Genomic DNA, 12,729 nt, shown 5'->3' with positions numbered 1-12,729 from the left:
CATTTTTTGCAATTGGGTGATAAATATGGGGCAAAAAAGTCTACAGGCCGTACAAAGAAATTGAGTCAAAGGGATAGAGGAAAAATCTTTCATAAAGCTCGAAAAAATAAATTGAACGCTTCTCAAATCAGAGCAATATTAAATTTACCAGTTGTTGTACGACGTGTGCAACAAGTTTTGAAAACGAGTAACGCGAAAGAGAGCGAATAAGCCCCCTTTCACCAAGCTTCACAAACATGAAGGATTGGAATTTGTACAAGATCGTATGTCATGGACGGAAAAATAGAGAACTGTAATTTTCTTAGACGAAAAAAAATTTAATTTAGACAATCTTTATGTTTTTACATAAACATACATCGACTAGGTAAATTGTATTACAAAACTCTACAGTATTGACGTACGTCCAATTTTCTACCGTTTATTTATACAGAAAGTTATTTGTCGGTATTTTAAATTTTATTTAGGCCTTTATTTTACTGAATTTAGAATGTTAAAATTTGCTATAAATGCATAAACATCCACAGTCTGTTTATTATATTACGCAACTCTGAAGTCGATACTTCGAACTGTACGTCCATTTTTCGACCGTTTATTTACACAGATGGTTATTTTTCGTACGCTCGCCCGCACGCAACGTGTTATTTCGCGTTTCAACGATTTCGTTTCGGAGCGACGACGATCGTTTATGGGTCTGACATCATCCCGGAAGATAGACCTGGTATTTTTCTCAAGCAGTGTCCCGTTACCTGTCAAATTGACGTGCCTCCTGTTGATAATACGACTGCCCCAAAGGACGACCACTGTCCCTCGAGCACAACCTGAAAATTATTCTCTCTTTTATCGTCCGGCTTTAAGCGAACCGAGGTTATCGTTTGCGGAACCAAAACAACGTAAAATGAAAATTGCATGACGCGAGCGCCTCGAATAACGCCTATTGATTCGCTTCTGTACTTAACGCTGATGAGATCGTGCACAGTTTGCAAGTTTTTATTTTGTTAAGGTATTAAATATAGTAAAACATTTGTTAACTTCTGTTAAAGCTGTAGTTCCACTCCCAGTTTCAAACATTTTGCCAGTAATGATATTAGTGTCTCACGGATTAGATCATTTACACTTACAGAAATAAATAATTAAAAAAAAATATCTTATCAATCGTTTGTCTTACTTTCTCCTAGTATGATAGAAAAACTGTCTATACTGGGTAATTAATAAATGCATAAAATCCGAAATGTGATCATTGCACTTCCGTCAACAATTAATTATATTGCCTTATTAAATAAACTTCATTTTATCTCAAATCTACAATGAATTTCTCTATAATTTAAAAATCTTCGAATCATTTTAACTGTTATGTAACATAGATGTTCTTTGGTAATTTTGCAAATCGAATAAGAAGATCAAAAGTTAAATTATTATCAGTAAAGATTTTCCTGATAAAACGGAAGCAATGAACCACTAACGGCTAGGAAATTAGTAAAAAGTAAAGTAGGTCAAATAGTCTCCTAGTTCAAAGTCATCCGCGTGCCAAGCTGTATTAATAGCAATGCGTCTGCCAATTTGTAGATGCTCAATGCACAAACAGTACAGGCTGTTGAATAATTTTCTTATATCCGAAATATCTCAATTAAAGTTACTATAGGATTTTTACAAAAAAGAAACAAATGCATTTATTAGTATTACGATAACACGACATATTATGCTGTCACACTTTCACGGCTGTTGTTTATATTTCAGTTATTCTCGTTACGTGGTGACATGCAATAGCCAACTCACATTTAGTCGTTTAGTATACATCGTGTATTAAGACAGTTTAATATTAATACATACAGCGATACTTCCCACATTCATCCATTTTGGATGAATTTAAATTTAAAGAAATAATATTATAGTTCAGAGAAATAATAGTAAATTTTATGTTCCTTCCATGTTCAAAAATTTGTAGGATCTGGAAATAGAAGAAACGAGTATACGTATTTATTAATACTATAATAACGTGTTGGAAATGTTATACCATGTTGTCACATTTTAACGACAGATCCAATTATATTTAGTTTTCAATTCTCGTTGCGTGATGACATAAAAATACAATGTAATATTAATATTATTATAATTATGAAAAAACAGCAATACCCAACAAGTTTAACCCTCACAGTTCGAGTCGATTTGATCCAAACTCAGACTTTCATTTATAATTATATTCATTATCAGAGGAACGTCTAAAAAAAGACTTTAATTTTGAAGTATATCCACTATCAGAGAAACTTCAGAAAATTCAATTTGACACCAGTAGTTTTTTTGACTCACTTTTCTGAGATGCAAAGTTTTGTTCAGAGAATAGTAATTCGACAATTTAGTCCTCAAGGGTTAAACAGTTTGTCAATATTTTTCATGCTCGTTTTGAATCATCTTGTACAACAGAAATTTCGAAAGAAAGTTCTTCCGTAGTCCGTGGTCCGTAGGAAACTTTAGAACGTAGTTGATTAACGAGCTTGCATTCGTTCTGGCGTTAACGTTGACCTTCTTCATCGTCTCCCTCGTAGCAGACGGACGCGTCGTAAACCTGGCCCTCTTAATTGCATTATTAACGGTGAGAAATTTGAAAGAATTATTTCTCAAACGAAGCCAACGGAAACTGGGAATGTCGACCATTGCCAATTAACGCGTGCACTGATAGTAAAAGAAAGAAAAATAGAAGATTATGTGTATTACAATTTCCTTAACTATTGTAAATATTAGAATATGGGATAGTACCGGGGTCACGAATGACCCATAAACGAATTTTCTGAGAGAACAGAAAATTTAACCTTTCGACTACTGGCATTTTTTCATTAAAAAAGTGATCATTTTTGGTCAAAAATGTATGTAATAGGTACATTTATGTGTGACCCCCCGAATATCTTTTTTAATTGTGAAAACGCAAATATATTTTCTACGTAATTTGAATGGTATTAACTGGTCAGTATCCTGCAAGTGCCATAGGAACTCGAGGGTTAACATGCTGATTGCAATGGTAACTCTTCAGTAAACATATTATATCAAAAATCCCGAAGTAGAGTGTTACGGTTCAGAGAATCTATGATTTTCCTTTTGTAACACTTGGAAATTGATCAATTTTATGCTAATAAGTTGATACTTAATCGCAGAGTCTGTAAGTGTATGTATGGTTAATTTCACAATTTTCACAAATATGTATCAACTATTTCTTCATTGCCTAGGTGATAATTTTATTTATAGTCCATTTCAAAAATTTTAATGAAACGAACAAGTCACACAATTAATCAAACTAGAAGCCAGTGATTAAAGATACTCGTATCGTGAAATGAAAGGAGAGTAATCGGGCTAGTTTTATCGTGTACGCGAAACTAATTAATAAATTACCCCTTTGACGTGTTATCGCGTCAAGGAATTGAGTCGTGTCGCGGTTGTACACGAATTTCGTAGTCTTTTGCCGCGGTTGTTAATTAATCATTAAGACCGTACGATGCTCACGGCACGGAACACGATAACTCGATCTTTCTTATTTATTTTCCGAGGTGATAAATGTTAGACACGCTCGGAGAAAGTAGTAGTAATATATTGGCGCGAACGGTCGTGATTCGATCGATGAGAGGATGGTAATAAATTAAGTTACCGTTTCTATTAATGGGCGTCCGGTATCGCGGCACGAAGCGTTGTGAATGCGGTGGCGTCCCTCCATGTTTATGAGTATCAGATTCTTGCGCCTGAGATGTCCTTCCTCCATTAAAAAATAATAAATGCATTTACACATTCGCCAATGATCGACTAATTTCTTAACATGTCGATGGAAGTAGAAAACCTTAGGGACTAGGCCATTACAATGAAAATTTAACGGTTTCTTATATTCTATAAAGGTGGATAATGAAATTGTTTAAAATATGTTGATTTATATATTTAAAAAATAAACTTAACAGTTTTATTGTACGCGTTTATAGAGTATAAATAGTCATTAAATTTTTATTGTAACAATTTTTTGATATTTACTAAGGCTTTCAAGATATACAGGAAAATAGAAAAATATACATTAACTTTTAAGGGGTGGTTACATTCCGAAGAACTTAATATCAGCAAATAAAAAAAATTGCCCGATGCTTCTATTGAGGTGTCCGACAAAATTGCGGAGTTTAAAAAGATCGAAATTTTCTGGGTACCGAAGTTCCCTTGGACTCTACGACAAATCACGATCAAATTGGCTGGTTCAACATCTAAGTAGGAAATTTAATAAATAAATGAGTTTCAAGTAAAAATATTTCAATTCCACCGAACAAAATCTGAAGGGAATTTAATTTAAAAAAAATTGGCAGGACTAGAGCATTTGGGCCAATGCCCATTGGGTGTGCTTTGTATGTATGTTGTATTTATTTTTATTTGCAAAGCAAACTACTGATTCTGTGTTGATTAGAGACAGTTTAAGACAAACAATATTTTTGATAATGTATTACTTTTTATTGGACTCGCGAGAGAAAATTTGAAAAATTTGTACATCAAGAGTAAATAAGAGCCACCTTAGTGTAGACACAGCTAAAGGTTTCTGCGTCGTGATCTTTATGTTCTTCATTCTTTGTAAATAATTTATTATATTCTTCGATAATAATTTAATCCCTCTCTCTCTCTGCGGTATCATTAACTACTCCAAGTTTATTTACTAACTTCAATGCTTTAAAGAAAATTGTATTTTTGGACCAATATTTTACAATATTTTTACAAACCGATTCTTCTACTTGGTTTTATGAGTATTTAATTAATTATTTTAATGTTTAAGAGCCCGAGGGTACGTTTCCCGTTACCCTATCGAGCTCAAATTTTGCACAGATTATTTTCTTATTAATTTGAACTATTCTGCGGGGTGTCGCGAGAAAAATTTTGAAAAATTTTTTTTATCAAGAATAAACAAGAGCCATCCTAGTGTAGACACAGCTGTAGATTTCTGCGTCGTGATCGTGACGAGAAGTGGAACGAGCCTCGGTTCTTCGCTCCGAACAATGTAGTCTCCGGTGTTATTGGCTCGATTCGCGGTGCAAGTTCACCGACGAGACAAAAAGACCGCAGGATGAGCTACCTAATTTCTGCTCTACTGAGCGCGCGGCCAGTCGAGCGTGATAACACGAAGCGTATATTACATGTAATACATGATACGTCTTGCACGCGGGGTGTCGGCAATTATTCCGTGCATTCCCCATCGTTTCCTGTAGGTCAGTGTGAAATTCATTGCTCCACCGGTCAGCATTTTCATTTTTTTCTTTGTTCTTTCGTCCATGCCCACGTTTTTGTTTTTCCGTGGACGTGGATAAACGTGTTCCTATCCCCCTAAAACACAGTTTTAACGATCATGTTTGTTCGTTGTGATTTCATTGGCGGAGACGTTACGAACCGTGAGATTGAAGCTCGCTTGATGCTTTTCGAACGAGGTTGGCTGTTTAGGAATATGGTTGTTGGAGATTGTTCGCGTGGAGGATATGATACTATGGCGCATCTGTGATTTTCATGACTTGTACTCTGAGATGAATCTTGCATTGGGAATGTAGAATGTAGGGAAGATCGTGATTGAAAGTAACAGGTTTTGGTTTTCATGAAATATACAAGTCTATATTTTAGATAGAGATTTAATGTTGATTTATATGGCTAGGTTGGAGATTCGAGATTAGTTCCATATTGATCAAATGTATTTAAACTAATTGTTAAAAGTATTATGACCGTGAAAAATGACCTAGCTGGAGTGTTACTTTTTGCCACAACTTGGGGCTAAATGTAACAACGCTGGGGTAAGTTGTAACAGAAATAGGTTAAGCAGAATTGTGCACAATAAAATACAAGAAATAATTAAAACTAGCTCTACTTACAAAGAATTATCATAAGATTATAGTTTTCTCCTTAATTGGTTAAACAAAGAACATAATTTAATTACGCTGATCTGTTGTTACTAGATTTTTGGATATTTATGCAAATGTGTGGCTTTGTTAGCGTTTCTATTCACCCTCCGTGATCCCCGTGGGTTTTCTGTGGCACAGGAAAAATTTAACGCTCAAACATCTTCGAAAGGAAGGGATTGTTATTAGTTAGGAAATGTCCGAATGTGAACTAACACGATGTTCAGTAGAACAACTTGTGTTTCACCTCGCACAACTGACAGATCACTGTTCTAAATAAGCAGTTGTTACTCGTCATGGAAGAGTAAACTCTTTGTCGGCAAAGATCCAAAGGAGTCTAGTTCTTTCATTAATATTTATGACGATCGTAACGAGAATAACTCGAAGGTCTAGCGTTTTCCAATTTACATTCGTCATTGACATTTTCTTCTATTCGAACGATATTACTACACTCTAATACAATTAAATACTACAGATACGTTGGAATACTAAAAAAAAAAAACAATAAATTATTACTGAGGAAAATACTACAAGGTGACATTTTTAATATATTGTTTAACCTTCGTGCACTGTGTTCGATTTAATTTGACCCAAAGACAATTTTTGATCTTTAATCATATTCTTTATTGCAGAAATTCGTTAACTAATCTGAAAATAATAGTTTACATGTTTATTGTGTATTAGAATCTGGCGACAAAAAAATATATTTCTTTAATTCTGTTTAACGTAAAATCTTCTAATTCAATTTGATTCAATAGTAATGCAACTGATTTTTTTTTCTTCTTAGACCTCGAATTAAATTGAATTCAACTTAGATTTTTCTATTTTTCGACATAGACTTTCTATTAACTTTAATTCAACAGTAATGCAATAATTTATTGAAGAGTATAAAACAGTTCAACATCTGTTTCGATGTAGTTTCCCCTACTGAACAGTATGAAATACGTAGAAACGTGAAAACTAGTCGTTGGCCTACGAAAGAAACTAAGTGTCGACTTTTTCAAAAGTTACCGCGGAAAAATCGACTTTCACTTTGTCACGTCCGGTTAGTAAAAAGCGGCGCGCGACGACGAGCTACATAGGTAGTTTATCAAGTGAAATCTCGAATTCCGAGTGGGTAGAAAAAAGGGGGACGTGTGCCACTATTAAGGAGAAACAAAAGAATCCAACTTATTCCAGTGTTTTATCGAGTCTTTCCTCGATTACTGCAAGATATAAATTTAACGAGTCTTTAAATATCGTAAAGCCGGCCGTAAGAAAGTCTAAAGAGGTAACCTGTTAGCAGATCCGTGTATAATTCAATAGAAAAGAAGTAGAGTATGTAGAAATAATCAATTTATAAGGTAGTCAATAATGTATACAAAAATGCTGAAATCCGTACTTTATTTATAATGAGGAAAATGAATGTAACAAATTATCATCATTTTTCAATTATTTCTCTGAAGATTTATATGCAGTGATTGCACTTAGCCGTGTAGTGTGACTATATTATCTAAAAGTTTTCTATTTTTCCATTTGTTTTTTTCGTAACTTAATATTTCTTTACCAGAGCACGAAATCTGTTTGTGTATGTATGGTACACAGATTTATATAGATCACAGTGAAAGTGAAAAATTTGGCAAAAGTAAACGAAATCTTTATTTTTTGTTTTATTAAATCACTTGATTGTTGGAAGAAGTTTTTCCTTGATCCTCTTTGAATTCTGTAAAATCGTCTATTTGTCTAGTCTTATTGATATAATCTAGTTTTTATTACTATTTAAGAATCTCCGTGCATTCGTAGTGTCTCTAAACGTGCAAAACATAGTAAACTGGAACTACTGTTGAATAAGCATGGAATTTTAATTTTTATAAATTGTGTCCAAAATTGTGAATTCGCGTAAACAACCTCAGTTTAATGGCCAAAAGTCCTCTATCAAACTATAATTTGAATTAATTCAGTTTCTCGAATAATTTCACCGACAGAATAATTCTCACTATTTCCTGTTAGACACAACTTACCGATGTCACTTTAAAGTTTCCTTTTCATTGCGTCCTATGAGTTATAAGTGGCAGCAATTATCGAACGATCAGTCATCGCTAATTGCGCTCGGTGAGCTCTTAATCGATCGTGATCTTGAATCCAACGCTTATTTTCCTCGTGTCTATTCACTTTCTTCCAATTCTTGTTTCTATTTACGGGACAGTAATTACGCGGATTCCGTGGTCATGGTTACCATGTAGTCCAGAAAGGGCAATCCGATCAGCTTTCACCCGAATAACTTGTCTCCCTCGCACAGAAACCTCTTACGAAGTACACATAAACGCGTTTCGTTGGCAGGAAAGTAGGATTTCGATGAAATTTTCACTGTGTCCAGGCTGTGGACATCTCGCTGTGAGCTTTTCGTTGCTTTTTCGTGGAAAAGGTTCATGGTTTCTATCAAGCTACGTTTTCAATAAGTCATCATTTTTATTAAATTTTATTATAAATTCTGACCACGAAGTTTTCACCGTGTAAGAAGAAAAAATTTCAATCATTTGGTAAGATTATTCGTACGAATGTGAATTAGAAAGCATGTAGATCAGGCAATAATCATAAATATCGTGTAACATTAACAAGAAATATATAATATTTGATGGTTCTTAAAAAGTAAATGAAAAACGTGGGTACCTATGTGTATGTAAAGGGAAATATCTTGCAGTCGTTACCTAGCAATTGTTTATTAATGTAAATGTAAGTGTATTTTGAAACTAGTGCAATACTTCTGCACCTATTTACAGCTATAATGAAGATTTTAATTATTTTATTTAATGTATTCTTCATATTGTTGGAGTGATACTTGTGTTCAAGCTTTCACGTTCAAAGTTAAACAAACTTTTGATTTCATTAGTATAGAATTTTACTTGATTTATTTTGTATCATTGATCACTATGGTATTAACAAATTATTATTATCCTACAAGATTTAGTTAAGATATTTACAGTATTCTTTAAACAAGTAATATTTGTACGTCCCTTAAGAATAAATAATTATAAATTATTATAACAAAAGGAACCTATTGTTAGCCTTCAATTTTTTTCTATATATTCTCAAAATAATTAAAATCTCTTTATTTTTTTGACTTCCATTTTTCATTAAGCTGCATGCAAATAAAAATAAATGAGAAGATTGAGGAAACGTCATTTTACAGAAAATCTGCAGTGTTACAATAATGCAATAGAAATCTTTCTTTTAATTTTTCTTCGGTTGCTTCGATCTATGGGCGTTATAGACTCATGAAATTACTATAAAAAATAAGAAAGTGTATCCGAGCCGTAATTATCGGTATCCACTAGGCGTTTAATCTGAAACTGTTCGGAGCGTCGGTATTTAATATGAGCAACATTCCGGATGTTGTAGAGAGTGTAAAAATTGTAATAAATAATGCCTCGGGGGAAAGCATAAATACCCGGATATTTTTACACATCCTGCTTTGAATATTCTTCTTGTTGGAGAAAATATTTATAGAACTCCTGGCGAGATCCCTTATTTTTTGTTATAGCTAAGATATCTAGAAATTAGTTACCTATCTTGTTTCCTTACTTATCTTACTTTAACTGAAAAGTTCAAATATTTTTTGGATTTTATGTATTCGTTGGAATATTTTACTTGACGAATATATGACTTTGATAATATTTAATAATGATATTAATTGAATATTTGAATTAGAAGTGAAATATTCAAATCTGAGTATTTGAACTTGCATATTATAATTTGAGTATTTGAATTTAAATACTTCAATTTGAATATTTGAACTCAAATGTTACAGTTTGACTATTTGAACTTGGATATTTGAATTCCATTATTCCAATTTGCATATTAGAATATAAAGGTTAATCGGGAATATTCAAATTAGAGTTAGAATGTTTGAATTCGAGAATTTTATTTAGAATTTTTGAGTTTGAATGTTCCATTGAATTTGAATATTCAAATTTTAGCATATTTAATTTATTTTATTGGGATTATAATGCACCTAAGTTTGAATTATTAGCGTATACTTGAATTTAATTTCAATTTAATCTGTTTATAAGAAAGAATCGAATGGTAAGATTGAACGGTACAATTCAAATTCAATTAAATGAAGTCGACAGTCGACAAGGCGCGTTCATGTTTTTTTAAGGGCAACATAGTTTCAAAGAAGAAAGTACCGAAGGAAAGTATCAAAGAAGAAGCGGGTCATTGAAGCCATGTGAACTGCATATGCACACAGGCATAAGCTGCTTGACCTTAAATGTCCGACTACTTATTCTCGCTGACATAATGATAGCTGTACGAGCCGCCTGAAAACCTGACATCAGAAATGACGTAAATAATAGTGTAATAAGCAGGATATGCAGTCGAAAGGAAACTGTCACGCGTAATTATAGAGGGACACTTCCTTTTACAACTTTGTTGGCTCAGAAATAAGACATAATCATAAAATTATTACCCTGTTTATTAAACATTTCAATTACCTCGTTTTTTTTTTAAAATCCCGTTATTTATTCTACTTATTTCAATAAATTCTTTTTCATTCACACTTTTGTAACTGATAGAAATACTGGAATGGTAATTGGGTTACCTGAAACATTGTCACTCTTGACAGAAGCATATTAAGTGGGAATGTAGTTTGTAAACGAAGTTTATTTTCCAAATTGTATTATACATATGTCTGTTAATTGTCTGTTGTATTTTCTACAGTGATATACTTTCTAAAGAAATAATATAAATGAACATTTTTCAGGTAATATTAGAACCTGTCTTCTTCTGGAATGACAAATTGATAGATAGAATTTATCTACTAATTTTACATTATATACGAAAATTTTACGCAATTCCCATTGTATCTTGTATGATTTATGCTTCTACATTTTCCTCCATGAAATGACTCATTTCTTGCATTTTATATCCCACACAAAACATCCAAATAAGAAAGTCGTATCTGTAAGTTTTATAGAACCGTTGAATCATTTATCTACTGTTTTACATTCAAATATCAATTCCGTGATTCTTTCTAAATCGAAAATGATGCTTTTTGAATGACAAATACTCTCAGAATACAGACCACCGTGGCCTATAGTTGGGTTAATCGTGACCCACAATAAAGTTTTATACGAATGTATACTTATAAAATAAGAATTCACTTTATCACTGGTACGATCATCGACGGGTCAACAGTGACCCGGCCATAGCAACACGAGAATTAGTACTTCAAATTTTTGTCACAGTAAAAATGTTAGCAGCCATTTAACTGCTTTGTGTGAAATTGATGGACGAGATAGATAGATCACTTATTACGTAATGTCACGTGTGTTTATGTAATTAATTAAATTAATAATCAATGTATCTTGTTTCAGGTACATTGGAAAAGTGGGAGTCGTTAACTGCCAAAGTCGAGGAAGCTCAAATGGCTCGCACGCTTCACCGCGAATTAACAGCGTTACGAACAGAATTCAAAGCAGCACACGACAGACTCTTCTCGTACGAGATCGTTTTGGAGCAGCCCCACATATTGGACGAGAAGGTTAACCGAATTACGGTAAGAATTCATATTTCTATGGCTGCATGCAAGTGAACTTGAGAATCAATACCTTGTACTGATTCATAATCCGGTGATTTATAATCTGGTGGCATAACTTGGAAGATGAATTATGTTCAGAGAAATAATGAATTAATATTTGTATAAAAAGTTACAGAACTTTTCATATTTTGAGCATTTTTACGGCTGATTGTATTGTTGTACTTGACTCTATTCAGTTTTCTTACCAGAGATGGTATTGTTATGATGGTTGTTTTTATTTACACAATTATTATTTTATCATTCTCAATAGTTCATTATTGCCTGAAATGATACGTGTAAGCTATTTCTTTTGTTAAAGAGTAATGGCTTTAAACTTTCTATCGGTAATATATTGACTAGACTGTAACTTTTCTGCATTTGTAGCAAACACAATTGAACGAAACACAGTAATATAAAAATTTCAATAAAGTATAGGGAATTCATTTTTTTTGAGCATATAAAACCGCTAAAAATGGAGGAGATCATATAAAAATATAAAATTGGTAATTTTTAAGTTAGAATTATGATATACATTAATCCATAAAAGTGGGAAATTGTATATCGATTTAGTCTAATGTAGAAATATTGTTTAAATAATTTGTGTCGTTCTGGTTATAAAACACCGTGCAAATAGCGGCAAGAATCTTTTACGTTTAGAAACTAGCTCACTTGACTTGTGGCGCCATCCGTGGTGAAACGCTGAAACTGGTAGACAAACTATACCGACACGTGATGCAAGCAATCGATGGCACCGCCATCTACTTGTGAGAAGAGAATACTAATTGGCTAGTAGCTTGGACGTTTCGCCGTAGATGTCGCCACATATCATATTTATTGCATCTTTACTCAAATGTACAACAGTTTAACAATGACAACGAACGCACGTATATTTTCAAATATCGGACTAACAGTATATTTTTATTCTATATTATTACATATAAGTGAGTAATACGTATCAAAAACGTAATCGAAACACAGATTTTTATTACACCACAGACATCGTATAAAACATATTTCGTTATATTGACATTTGTAATAATTATGGATGTTGCAGGGAAATCAATATTATTGACATTATGGAACATATAACGAAATATCACTGTAACACTTAAAAAAGTTTGAAAGTTCCATTTATATCATTGTCCTGTGAAAATGTTCATACTTCCAGCAACATTCATATTCCAATCAAAGAATTTACAGAATAAGGAAAAGGAATCTAAAGTAATTTTCAGTAGTTCCATACATCTTTATCTGGAATAATTTTCTAAAACATTCAAAGTACTAGAC

The 12,729-nt window shown here is 32.9% G+C and overlaps 1 protein-coding gene across 1 annotated transcript in view; it reads left to right on the top strand.

The window, feature by feature from the left end:
• Positions 1–12,729, top strand: part of LOC107193718 — a 177,465-nt gene that overhangs the window by 129,200 nt on the left and 35,536 nt on the right. The window contains exon 18 of the mRNA XM_015583220.1: positions 11,240–11,421. Within this exon, the coding sequence (XP_015438706.1) occupies positions 11,240–11,421 (182 nt within the window). The remainder of the gene's footprint in view (positions 1–11,239; positions 11,422–12,729) is intronic.

This window comes from Dufourea novaeangliae, unplaced genomic scaffold (genome assembly GCF_001272555.1).
Source record: "Dufourea novaeangliae isolate 0120121106 unplaced genomic scaffold, ASM127255v1 scaffold25, whole genome shotgun sequence".
In the NCBI taxonomy this organism is placed as follows: domain Eukaryota; kingdom Metazoa; phylum Arthropoda; class Insecta; order Hymenoptera; family Halictidae; genus Dufourea; species Dufourea novaeangliae.
The sequence above is the reverse complement of the archived record's forward strand: the minus strand, read 5'-3'. Positions and strand labels throughout refer to the sequence as shown.